This window comes from Microcaecilia unicolor, chromosome 12 (assembly GCF_901765095.1).
Source record: "Microcaecilia unicolor chromosome 12, aMicUni1.1, whole genome shotgun sequence".
Classification (NCBI taxonomy): Eukaryota; Metazoa; Chordata; class Amphibia; order Gymnophiona; family Siphonopidae; genus Microcaecilia; species Microcaecilia unicolor.
In genome coordinates, this window is record NC_044042.1 from 45,365,431 (window position 1) to 45,378,981 (window position 13,551).

The following is a 13,551-nucleotide window of genomic DNA, read 5'->3' on the forward strand; positions in this document are numbered from 1 at the left end:
TGATTTCTAGTTTAACTGAAATTTCAAATTTATCCTTAAGAATTAGTTTTAAATTGATTGGGGATAAGAATGTGGATAGTTACCATGGAATCAAGTGTGTGCCTACATGGTGGTAATAAAAAGGCCAAGAGTTGAGTTCAACCGATTTTAATGCAGAATTCAGCACATCACAGGTAGTCAGGAATATCTTATTTGAGAGGAAAAAGGTAGCTTTTCCTATTTCTTATTCAGAAATCATTACAAAGAGTAGTAGTCTCTTTGGTAACATCACAGCTTAAACCGTCTTCATTGACTTTTCAGGTGGTAAGAGGAACTGGTCCCTTTTACTTTGCCGAAGATGGTTTGGTATGTTCCTAGATTACATTCAAGCTAGGGAGCACTGCTAATAGTTCCTGCTTTGAGGGATATTCACATGAAGAATCTTTTTAAAAGTAGCTCCTATCCCTTGAAACAGAAAGCCATTAGATATTTGGCTGGAATAGAACTATTTCACCTTCCAGTAAGAGGTAAAGAAAGGATGTATCTTTCCTCAATAACAGGCCACACGAGGGGGCAAAAAGGGCTCACATGAAGCACGGGTGGTCGACAGGGGGATTGGGTCAACGTTGGCCAATTACTTTCTACACCTGAGGCACTTTCTGGTGTCCAATCTGTTTTATGTGGGCTGCTTGTTTCTTTTTATATACGATTTATTTTATTTTTAATTAATATGTTCACTTCTTTGGGGACCTCCTTTTAGAAATCTGATAAATGCAATGTGCTATGGAACATCAATCAGAGCTGACTTTCTCAGGTCAGGTTTGTTTTCCGGATAAGCCAAATGTTCAAATAAATCTGACTCCTGGACCAAATACATGCAAAGGCTCTCATGATTATGTAGCTAAAAGCCAAATTCCAGCACACAGCCAAAATAAATAAATAGAAGAACAGATGGGCCTCAAGCAGTATCTTCTGCAGGTCCTGTGGAAAATGCAGATTTAGAATAAAACCACCAGCCCCCTCCTCCCTTTCGCAATAAAATAGTAACTACATTGGCATAAGGATTTCAGGATATTTGGAAAGACTGCAGTCTGTAGCACCTTAAGAAACTGCCGCTTCTTGTTACTGACCTGACTGATGTAGAGCAGCTGAAACTGGATGGCACATTGCTTACTATTTAGAAACATGCAGCAATTGTGCAATGTCAGTTTATTGTGCAGTTCCACATCAATGCAAGACAGGACAGTCCTAAGCATCTAATTAATTTAATTTAAAAACAGAGAACGTTAAAGGCACATGATGAATAGCTCATTAGAGAAGCTCCTGACAGAAGACTGGGTGTTTATAGTTGTACAGGAGACGCCACTTTTCAAGGTGAGCTTCTGGTCATGGCAACCAGCATGTAATGGTGCATTCTGGTCCAGCTCTTCCTAAAAGGAACCAGTTAGTCTTTGTTGAATGCTGCCATGTCTTTTCCACATATAGGGAACTACTTTGGAAGCATTTCCATATGTAAATTGCATAAAGTTGGTTTCAGAAAGCCACTACATGTACATGGAGATCCACACTATGTAGAGATTTCAAGCAGGTCCAGAAGCTGCATGTTTTAGGTGTATCTTGAGTGGGACAATGGAGTGGAGGAGTAGCCTAGTGGTAGTGCGGTGGCCTCAGAACCTGGGTTCGATTCCCACTGCAGCTCCTTGTGACTTTGGGCAAGTCACTTAACTCTCCATTGCCTCAGGTACAATTTTACAAGGGGATGCAATTTTACACCCGCTCAGAGGTATGCATAGGTTTTCAAAAAGTGCTCATTTTGATCAAGGCTTTACCTGACAGATTAAGGGAGTAATTATCCTTTGATATTTCTGCCTACAAAATGGATACAAAATAAATATTGCAGCCTCACTCCTTAAATTGCAGCACTTACAGGTCTAGGTTTGTAAAATGGAACAGCTACACACAAGAGCGGCTCCACTTGCAAATGGAAGCTGCTGAGTTTGTGCCATTCATTTTTTCAATGTGTATATTTCCAAAATGGCTGATCCCGCTGCACATGCAGGCAAATACACATGCACTTCTGCATATCCTTCTATATATTTTACAAATTGCTCCTTATTCAGCAAAGCCTTTGCTGAACACTGTTGGAATCAAGTATGTACCAACCTAGATGTCTCTATTTGGGTTTCTAGTTGTAATTATTTTTTGTTTTTTTAAATTCTTAATAAACAAAATTACTCTGCCATACAGTCTTCAAAAATTACTTAACTTAGGCAGGTTGACAACCTTCTTTGGGTTTTTGTATCGCCAATGATGATGATGAAATTCTAGCCCTTGGCCCGTTACAAATACGGGAGAGGTCTGTTTTGAGGCATTTTCCTCCTTTTAGAAAGATTTTTTTCCTTGCTTACATACACATAACTGTGTTTCTGTATTTATATGTATTGAGATTTGAGGAAACCAGTTCCCCTATAATACCTGTAGCTTATCTATTTGGGCTTCGACATCCTATGTAAAACAAGTCTTCACATGTTGTGATCTTGACTGGGAATGTGCAATATCCCCGATTCTATAAAGGTTGCCAAAAATTGCACACATTAGGTACAATACCGATTTGCACATGCAATTTAATAGAATGAGCCAATTGGCTTTTTAACAAGCAATTATTGGCACAAATTAGATTTAATAGTAACTTGCCCACATAAAGTTAGGTGCAGGATCTGTGCCTAAAATTTATACACGGTTCAAAAAAAGGGGTGCAGAAATGGGAAGGTCACGGGCATTTCGGGGCAGTTAGGGGCTTGGTTTGAGTTGCATGCGTAATTGTAGAATAATGGTGCTCTGCGCGTAAACTTAGGCGTCAGCATTTGCACCACATTTTTACTGGTGCAAATTTCCATGCCTAAGTTTGCACACAACCTCTCTGTTTAAGCGTTAATTCTATAAACCATGTCGAATTTTAGGTGTGGCTTACAGAATACCATTTACAAAGGTTTTTTTCGGTGTTGACTTTTTTAGGCACCTTATATAGGATCTAACCCTATATGCACAATCTCAAAAAACACCAATCCCAAGATTCTATATATGATGCCCAGATTTGATCAAGCTCCCGAGTTGTACGCGCAACTTAATTGGCTAATGAAGCGTTTATCAATATTTGGATGCTAACAACCAATGACTTTAATTGACACCAATTAGGATTTGAGCCACACCCTAGTTTGGGTTGTGCACATCTGTGCACCTAAATCCCATAGCGCGCAACCGAATGCATTGTGCTGACCCAAGTGGATGCCACATGAGAATATCCTGATCATGGAATGGGCTGTAAGTACTGACTCAAATACACTTCAGTAAAGGCTCAGACAGGAGAAACATCTCATGAAAGGATGAGTTAGAGGGGCATAATCGAACGGGACGCCCAAGTTTTCCTGAGGATGCCCTCGCAGGATGTCCCGACGAAGGGGCGGGAAAACCCGTATTATTGAAACAAGATGGGCGGCCATCTTTCGTTTCGATAATAAGGTCAGGGATGCCCAAATCTCAACATTTAGGTTGACCTTAGAGATGATCGTCCACGGTTTTCGGCGATAATGGAAACCAAGGACGCCCATCTCAGAAACGACCAAATCCAAGCCCTTTGGTCGTGGGAGATGCCAGCATTCATAGTGCACTGGTCCCCCTGACATGTCAGGACACCAACCGGGCACCCTAGGGGGGCACTGCAGTGGACTTCACAAATTGCTCCCAGGTGCATAGCTCCCTTACCTTGGGTGCTGAGCCCCCCCAAAACCCACTACCCACAACTGTACAACACTACCATAGCCCTAAGGGGTAAAGGGGGGCACCTACAGTGGGTTTGTGGTGAGTTTTGAAGGGCTCACATTTACCACCACAAGTGTAACAGGTAGGGGGGGATGGGCCTGGGTCCGCCTGGCTAAAGTGCACTGCACCCACTAAAACTGCTCCAGGGACCTGCATACTGCTGTCAGGGAGCTGGGTATGACATTTGAGGCTGGCAAAAAATATTTTAAAAGTTTTTTTTAGGGTGGGAGGGGGTTAGTGACCACTGGAGGAGTAAGGGGAGATCATCCCCGATTCCCTCCGGTGGTCATCTGGTCAATTCGGGCACCTTTTTGAGGCTTGGTCACAAGAAAAAATGGACCAAAGTCGGCCAAATGCTCGTCAGGGACGCCCTTCTTTTTTCCATTATCAGCTGCGGACACCCATGTGTTAAGCACGCCCCAGTCCCGCCTTCGCTATGCTTCCGACACGCCCCCGTGAACTTTGGTCATCCCCGCGATGGAAAGAAGTTGAGGGCACCCAAACCCAGCTTTCGATTATGCCGATTTGGGCGACCCTGGAAGGGCTACGAGTGTATTTATTCTTGTTTTAGTTTGACAAAAGGTAACACATACTGCAAAGGATCCACTTTTCTTCAGGACCTTACAGCTACTGCAACTCTGCACTAGAGAGCTGCATGGGAACGGGGTTCGCGGGATTCCCGTGGGGACGGAGGCAGTTCCCGCAGGGATGGAAGCAGTTCTGCGGTCTTCTTATAGAAGTGTAAGCTGCACCTGCACCAGCCTCTCATCTACCGAATACCAATTTCGAGTGCTGTCTTCTCCTCCTTCTCTTCTTCCTTGCTTAAACAGCACAAATGTGGAAAGTCTTCCATTAAGGAGGTGGTAGAGTCACAAATGATGACAGAATTCAAAAAGGCGTGGGATGAACACAGAGGATCTCTAATTAGAAAATGGAAGTTATATAAAACCTAACCTTAAATGGCTGCATGTGTGTGGATGTGTCAAGTGACGCTTAGATGGCGACTCTGGCTGTGATGAACTAGGGCTGATACCTGGCAGACTTGTATGGTCTGTGTCTCATACACATATATCCAGAATTGTCTTATAATATTTGCTTGCTACACTACTATCATGTTTCATCATTATCATGTTAAATTTTTGCGGGGATGGGTGGGGATGGGTAAGATTCCAGCGGGGACGGGTAAGATTCCAGCAGGGATGGGTAAGATTTCTGTCCCTGTGCAACTCTCTACTCTGCACATTTTGGGGGAAATTCCATAAATGGTGGTCAAAATTCGGCACTGCAAAAAATTGGAGGTGAATAGTATTCTCTAACAGGCATTCTGGGTTGGTGCACATAAATCCAAGCGCACAAATTGAGTACGGATCCCCCCCCCAATTCTATAACACTGTGCATATTTTAAGGGAATGCCTCTGATGCGCCGATGCCCCTCCCATGGCCACACCCCTTTGCAGATCCATGCAGAAACACTAGGTGCTATTCTATAAATGGATGTGTAAGTATGGATCTGCCATTTCTTTCCTGTTTCAGCACCTTGCATCCATTAGAATGCTTTTTCACACCAAAAATTTGGCAAAATAGCGCCTAACTTCAGCATTATATATAAAATTTCCCCCCTTAAGGCAGAGAATCAAGTAGTACAAAGACCAGGGGACTCTCAATGAAATTACATGGAAATACTTTTAAAACAAATAGGAGGAAATATTTTTTCACTTAAAGAATAGTTAAGCTCTGGAACTCACTGCTGGAGGATATGATAACAGCGGTTAGCTTTTCTGGGTTTAAAAAAAGGTTTGGACAAGTTCCTGGAGGAAAAGTCCATAGTCTGCTATTGAGACAGACATGGGGAAGCCACTGCTTGCCCTAATATTAGTAGCATGGAATTTTGCTACTCCTTGGGATTTTGGAATTTCGCTACACTTTGGGGTTCTGCTAGGTAGTTGTGACCTGGATTGGCCACTTTTGGAAGCAGGGCACTGGGCTAGATGGACCATTTGGTCTTACCCAGTATGACTAGTCTTATGTTCTTATGATTCTGGTCACATCTGTATGGTGCTTTATTTCCCAGGAAGGGCGTAAACCCGTTCATTCTATAAAAGTCATCTAAAGTTAGGTGCCAATTGTATATGTAAGGTGTAGAATACTAGCAAGTATGACTGAGAATGTTACAGTTATGTGTGTAAGTGTGAGCCATGGTCTCAGCGGTATTCTAGTGTGCAGATGAGAAGGGCATACACAAGGGTGGGGCTTGGGCAGGTCCCACAGTTAAACTCTAAGGTGCCACATTTAGGGATACACATTCCGCTGGATTCTATACAATGCGCCAAGTGTTCTGCACCAAAATCCAAATGTATTCTATAACAATGCGTGTAACTTAATTGGCTTAACAAGCTAATCAACGTTTTAACAGCACTTAACAAGCAATAATTGCACTAATTGGCAATAATTAGAATTCATGCACATAACTCGCTAAGCGTATTCTGTAATGCATAACACCTAAATTCTAATGTATGGAGCCAAGAAGGGGCATGGTTATGGGCATTTCGTGGGTGTTCTAAAAATTTACACGCACTGTTACAGAATATACCCCTCTGTGCCTAAATCTATGCTCTGGTATTTACACCACTTTTCCCTTAGTGTGTAAATGGATGCGCTTAGTTCTAGGCACTGGGATATCAACTAAGCATATTCTACATACCGTTCCTAAATCTAGGCGCCACATAGAATATGCTTAGGAAGAAATTCATTCCGTGCAGATTTTTCAGGCACCATATATAGAATCTAGCCTATTATTTCTGCTATTGGCATGGTGTAAATGGTAGCACCTAACTAGTGACACATTTATTGACCGAATTCAATAAATAGCTCCTAAAAAATAGCGCTAAATGCTATTCTATGAACGGTGCTAAAAGTTCAGCTTCATTTATATAATAGCGCTTAGCACCTGGAACCACAACTATTTTTAGGCGTGACCATTTACACCTGGGTTTCATCCCCATGCCTAAATTAGGTGCAGATCCCCTTTATTCTAGAACAGCGCACATAAATTGTGGGACCACCCCCAATCTGCCCTTGACCCATGGCCACGCCCCCGTTTATGCACAGATCTGCCCATGTAAATTTATGCACATAAATTTTATTTAGTGCAATTAGCACTGATAATTGATTGTTAGGGGCAGAGTCTCAGCTTTAATTGGCTCGGTATTCAATTAAATTGCAAGCACAAATTGGGAGTGCACTTCTTAGCATCATTTATAGAATTTGGGGGTTAGTGTGTTACATCTTGTTGCCTAATTTTTATTTAAAAATGTTTATATTCTGCACTATCTCCAAATCTAGGTGGCATACAAAATACATTTATAATAAAAACAGATCAGAATATAAACACGGACAAACATAATAAAATTAATAATTACAGATACAAATATCTGAAGTTTAACTTCAGGAGAAAGCCTCTTTGAAAAAAAATACATCTTTTGGTGACCTTTATATATTTGTCCCCCCCCCCCCCCCTAAATGTTTTACAGTCTTACAACTTGCAACATCATTAATCAGGAACAAGGTAAAGTGCTAATGTGCCTTGACAATTATCCCCACTCCATTACTGCCCCAATTCATGAAGAATTAGTGGTAAAGGAGAGTTTGAATTCTGTAGTTTATTATCTTCCAAACTCTAATCCTAGAGGTTTCACTTCTTCACTAGATCACAATAAAAACATGGTTTAGTCCCAGCTTTGTTTTGTTTTTGCATTTGCTGCAGGTAACTCCAAATTGAAGCAAGACAAGACGAGCATCCGCTACAAATCCAACGTCAACAAACATTTTTAAAGCCAAGATTACCTAGGCTGCGTAGCATTAGCCAGTTCTAGTGGAAGAGCACAAAGCTGTGGCAGGACAGGACAGTGTTACATTTTGGAGAAGTCTTTGCTAAGAAATTATTTGTCAGAGTATGGAACTGCACAATGAGCCAATAAAATAAATCAGAAAGATTTTTGCCAGTTGTTTCATTGTACATATTCCTATGGTCAGAACTGTGCAAATTAAGCACACATTACCATTGCATATGCTCCCCAATGCCATCACTTGATGGTAAATGAGACTGACTGACAGACAATCAGAAAGAAAGCACATAACCTGAAGCTGAGATTCTGGTCACATCTTGTACTTTGTTTCCTTTTGCTTGGCATTCTTCCATCTTATTTCCCTTGCCTTGGCCCAGTAAATTAATTATATGACTCAAACTTACTTGGGCTTTCCCAGTACTGTACATGTTAGTTCCAGCGGCTCTCCTTCTCTCGTGATGCCCTGTGGGTAGTTCACTGAAATGAGCACTTCAGGCTTATCTGGATGGAAAAAGTACAGAAGACAGGGTTAAACCACAGAGCTGCCATCTATGGCATCATGGTTGTGTATGTGCCATCATATTTATTGATAGTGCCTACGATCGCTGAATCACCATCTCTCTACTCCATCGTGCTTCGGTGGTGACATTCTTATTATAAGAAAGTCACATTCGGCCCTGAATTATATATCTGAGTGGCACTATGTTCATGAAATGTCAGAATTTCTCCATTATCACAGTTGAAAGTATCATAACCCTCTCATTAGTCCAAATCTGGAGTGGGTCATGCTGTTCTAAATTGGGTATCTGACAGAACCCAATTTGATTAAAAAGTCTCTTAATTGTGTGCCAGCGTGTTGAACAGAGGAAGGGGAGCAATGGATGGCTGATGGAGGCTGTCAGAGCGATGAACATCCTTTCACCTCTAGGTCAAGAGTTATAATCTAGCTAATATTGATAGTCAGTGAAAGCCTTTGGTGGCTAGTGTGCTTTGCCTGAAATGAGCGCTCGATGCCTCCCTCCCCCACCACCAAATGAACCTGCTGCTTGCACTTAAAAAAGGCCCCTGGCCACTCTCCTCATTGCCCCTTATTCCAGACCCCTCAACTCATCTGTGATTCCTAATTTTATCCAGTTATTTAATCTGGATACCAGTCTGAACATTGCCGGTATCTATATCAGTGCCAGCGGAGAAGTTACACCAGGCCATTCAGCACTAGCCGGTATAGAGATACTGGTCTGAATATCCACATATAAAAGTATCACCTCTGCCAGTGTTTAAATCAAACACTGAGCCCTGTAGCTGAATATTACTGCCTTAGACTGTAAGCCCTCCAGGGACAAGAAAATCCCTACCGTAGTTGAATGTGACTTGCCTTGAACTAGAAACATAGAAAAATGAAGGCAGATAAAGACTATGGCACTCATTTCTAAAGCAGATGGATGTCTCAAAATGCCTTAAAAAAACATCAAGCTGCCCAAAACATCCAAATTTCAATTTTGAAAGGCAGAATTTGGACATTTACACTGTGCTGGAGTTGTGTTTTGAGTGAGACTAGGGTGTGCTCAAAATTAGGATGTCTTTTAGTAATAATGGAACAGGAAGAAACGTCTGAGGGGAAAAAGAAAAGTTTTTATCTAGACCTGTTTCAATTTCAATCATGTCCAGAATACAAAAAGGTGTCCTGACTTAAGGATGAAGGCATGGCCCCTTCCTTAATCTCCCAGTGGTTACTGACCCCCTCCCACTCCCCTAAGAAGTGAAAGTGACAATGGATACCAGGCTCTATGACAGCTTCAGGTATTTGGTCATTTATAAGACAGAGGTAAGCAAGTACAAGGAGCAGCCTAGCGGTCAGTGCTGAGGACTTTCAACAACGGGACCCAGGTGTAACTCCCACTTTAACTCTGAATTCTGTACAAATATGTGAGCCCTCCTAGAACATAGAAATACCTGCTTTACCTGAATTCATAGGATACCTGCAAGCATGTCAATATTGTAGAGGTGTACCTTTACGTACCCTACTGCTTTTGGCTTTCCCAGATATTCTTCTTTGCGATTTTCTTTTTGAGATCCTTTTAATTTTTTAAATACTAATCCTGTTGCCCATAATTTATTGGTCCCCTCTTTGGAATGCTTGTTTCTTTTCCTTTGTATTTATTTGAATCATAAAAACATAAGAATTGCCATACTAGGTCAGACTAAAGGTCAATATAGACCAGTATACCATTTCCTACAATGGCAAATCCAGGCCACAAATACCTGGCAAGATTTGCAAAAGAACTCACTCCCAAAAAAGATAATATAACAGTGCAATAGGGAGAAGTACTCATGTCACAATACCTCAGTATTCAAAACTAATACAAGTCAATAAAAGGAAGGAAAAAACATAGAGGCATCAGACTAGTATTCAAGTTTGGCTATTAGATCTCCTATAGCCCCAGCTATTTCAGATCCCAGCTTCCATAAAGAGTCAATCACTTGCCCTGTTTAATCTCAACAGGTTCTAGAAACTTTATTATTAATCACAAACAATTTTCTTAAAATATCATGGAGGAATAAAACTTTATCTAGAGTAGAAACAATCACTTACCTGCTACTGCAGAACTGCACCTTGGCAACAATAAAGTATCTGATGCCTACAAGGTCCACTGTTGGCGTTTTGGTCAAACTATCTGTATCTGGGGTTATCAAAAAGGATCACTGACACTAAGAGAAAAATATATAATAAAGATATATGCAACCTCCTAACATTGCCACTAACTCACAAGCAAAGAGTAACTATGTAAAAACATATACTCACTTGTTTTTAATCAGCAAATTATGCCATCATCTTGGTGTCAAGCTCAAGACAAAAAATGCCGCAAATCACGGCACAATTTGAAGACTGCTAAACCGCAATGACATCACATGTAGAACTCCCCCATCCAACCAGAGGACACATTATACATCAAACATTCTATTCAAACCCAGGGTCATAACTGATGAGAGAAAATATATCCAGAAGCGCTTTGAGTAACAATACAGCATTTAAGTCACTCACATCCTCCCCTCCACCGTGGAGAGGGAAGAACTTGTTCCAAGATCGCGGCTTTCAACTGTGCAAAATAATGGCAAGTAGCCACACAAAGCTCCATCAGTGGAACTGCTAAATCTTGTTGCCAAAGTCGGCTCTTGTGCTCTAAGAGTCTTGTCTTCAGAGTCCATAGCATTTTGCCAGCATAAACTAGTTGGCAAGGGCACCAAATGGCATATATGAATTGAGATGACATATAATTAGTCACAATTTTTAAACAAATCTTCTTGCCATTTAAAGTGAGTGTAGTGCTTGAAAAGGAAAATTCATAGACACTGCAATGTGTACAGAGAAAACGACACAACAGATCCTTCCTCTACTGATTGTAAAGAATCAGTGGGATGATAAAAGGGGACCAGCATGTCCTTAAGGTTCTTTCCCCATTTGAAAGCAAATAGGGAAGGGGACATAAAAGCTTGATGTAAACCAAAAATGTCCCAGTGCTTTAAATAGCTCACCGTACCATTTCATCCCAGAAGAATAGGGTAGCATACAAGTAACACATTCAGAAGGTTCCACCACAGTCGGAAGTAATAGGTGTGTGTGTTCAGAACATCAGGCTCTCTTGTAAGCTCTTTCTAAAACAGAGACTAGGTAGCCGTGCTCAATAAATCTGTGAAAGAAACTCTGGGCTTGACGTTTAAATACAGTTGTGGATGAACAAATGCGTTTCAACTCAAAAATTGTCCCACCGAGATACTCTCCCGTAATTTCTGTTAAAGGACAATAGTGTGTTTCTATCAGTAGGTTTACGAAAGATGAAATAGACAAACTTACCAATGTATCCATAGATGTGTGTAGTAATTTGTAAATCCAAAAATGTAATTTGATGTGTATTAAAACTATAGGAAAACCCTAAATTTGTATTACAACTGCTGAGACATTCAAAAAGGCTTGCAGACTGGAGACATCACCTTGCCAAAGTAAAACCACATCATCAATGAAGCATTTCCAAAAAATAATGTGATGAAAAAAAGGATAACCGGATACATTTATTTTCTCAAACGCACTGACATATAAATTGGATAAATCTGGCGCAACTCTAACCTCATCGCAGACCCTTTGATTTGAAAAAAATATTTGTCTTGGAACATAAAAAATGTTTTTGTTAACACCAAATGCAAAAGGCTGACCAAAAAAATAAGTAGGGGGAGATGTAACATCTTTGCGAGTATCCAAACAGTCATGCATCACTTGTAAACTTGCCTCTTAGGGGATATTAAAGAGCCTTGATATCCACCATAAGCAATAGACACTGAGTGTAATCTGTGCAACAATCATCAAGCTTGAGCATGAAATCGGTCAAATCCCTCAGTTATGATGGTGCCTCACTCACAAAGGGTTGCAAAAATGATAAGAGTTCTAAACGCAAACACTTAGAAAAGATAATGGGACGACCAGGAGGGTGCTGTAAATTCTTATGAATTTTCAGGAGCACATAAGTAACAGGCATCATCGAGAAAAACACTTGTAGAAACTGTTGTTCTCATTGAGTAATATATTGAATGTTCAAGACCCTCAGTAAGAAGGGCATCCACTTGTTGTTTAACCTCATTAGTCGGATCTGTTTCTACATGATGGTAAAACGCCATTGGGCCCCTTTTACTAAGCAGCGGTAAAAAGTGGCCTGTGTCAGTGCGAGCAAGTATTTTGGGCGGCTGGACCAGTGTTTACAGCGTCCTGGAAAAAGGGCCTAATTTTAAGGGGCCAGAAAATAAAATCCAGCATGCGTCCATTTTCGGCCTGAGACCTTACAGTCACCCACTGACTTAGCTGTATTGTCTCATGCGCTACCCGGGTGGTAGGCATGCAGCATGCACCCACTGCCGTTTACTATCAGGTATGCACCACACGGTAGAAAATAGAAAATATTTTCTACTGTGTGTTTTTAGCGTGCGCCAAATTCAGAATTACTGCCCAGGGCACGCGGTAGCTGGGTGGTAATGCTGATTTGGTGCTTGCTGGATGTGCTTAGGCTGCTGGATGTGCAGAGGCCCTTATGCGCCTTTGTAAAAGGGTCCACATGTTAGCTAACTGGGATTCAGGTTCCTGAATATGGAACTGGTGGTCCATCACTACTACAGAACCACCTTTGTCGGCTGCCTTGATGATTAGTGATGGATGATTTCTCAATTCCTGCAATGCAATCTTTTCCTGGTGAGTCAGATTATGGTAAGTAGATGCAGTCATCTGACTTTATCAATCTCTTTCAATACCAACTTTTGGAACACTTCAACAGCAGAATAATGTGCCCTCTGATCGGATGTAGGAATTCTATCATGGGCATTTTTGAAAGAGAATGGCGCCCATCTTCCGACACAAATCGGGAGATGGGCGTCCTTCTCTCAGGGTCGCCCAAATTGGCATAATCGAAAGCCGATTTTGGGCGCCTTCAACTGCAGTCCGTCACGGGGATGACCAAAGTTCACGGGGGCGTGTCGGAGGCGTAGTGAAGGCAGGACTGGGGCATGCTTAAGAGATGGGCGTCCTCGGCCGATAATGGAAAAAAGAAGGGCGTCCCTGACGAGCATTTGGTCGACTTTACTTGGTCCATTTTTTCCACGACCAAGCCTCAAAAAGGTGCATGAACTGACCAGATGACCACCAGAGGGAATCGGGGATGACCTCCCCTTACTCCCCCAGTGGTCACCAACCCCCTCCCACCCTAAAAAAATTAATTTATTTTTGCCAGCCTCAAATGTAATACCCAGCTCCATGACAATAGTATGCAGGTCGCTGGATCAGTTTTAGTGGGTGCAGTGTACTTCAGGCAGGCGTACCCAGGCCCCCCACCTGTTACACTTGTACTGGTAAATGTGAGCCCTTCAAAAC

The 13,551-nt window shown here is 41.7% G+C and overlaps 1 protein-coding gene across 5 annotated transcripts in view; it reads right to left on the reverse strand.

Annotated features, from left to right (window-relative positions):
• Window positions 1–13,551, reverse strand: part of CADM1 (cell adhesion molecule 1) — a 748,407-nt gene that overhangs the window by 108,867 nt on the left and 625,989 nt on the right. For all 5 annotated transcript variants that reach the window (XR_003944063.1, XM_030221998.1, XM_030221997.1 and 2 more), the window contains exon 7: window positions 8,048–8,144. Coding sequence is in view for 4 of the 5 variants with exons in the window: in XM_030221998.1 (XP_030077858.1) it covers window positions 8,048–8,144 (97 nt within the window). In the remaining variant the exon portion in view is untranslated. The remainder of the gene's footprint in view (window positions 1–8,047; window positions 8,145–13,551) is intronic.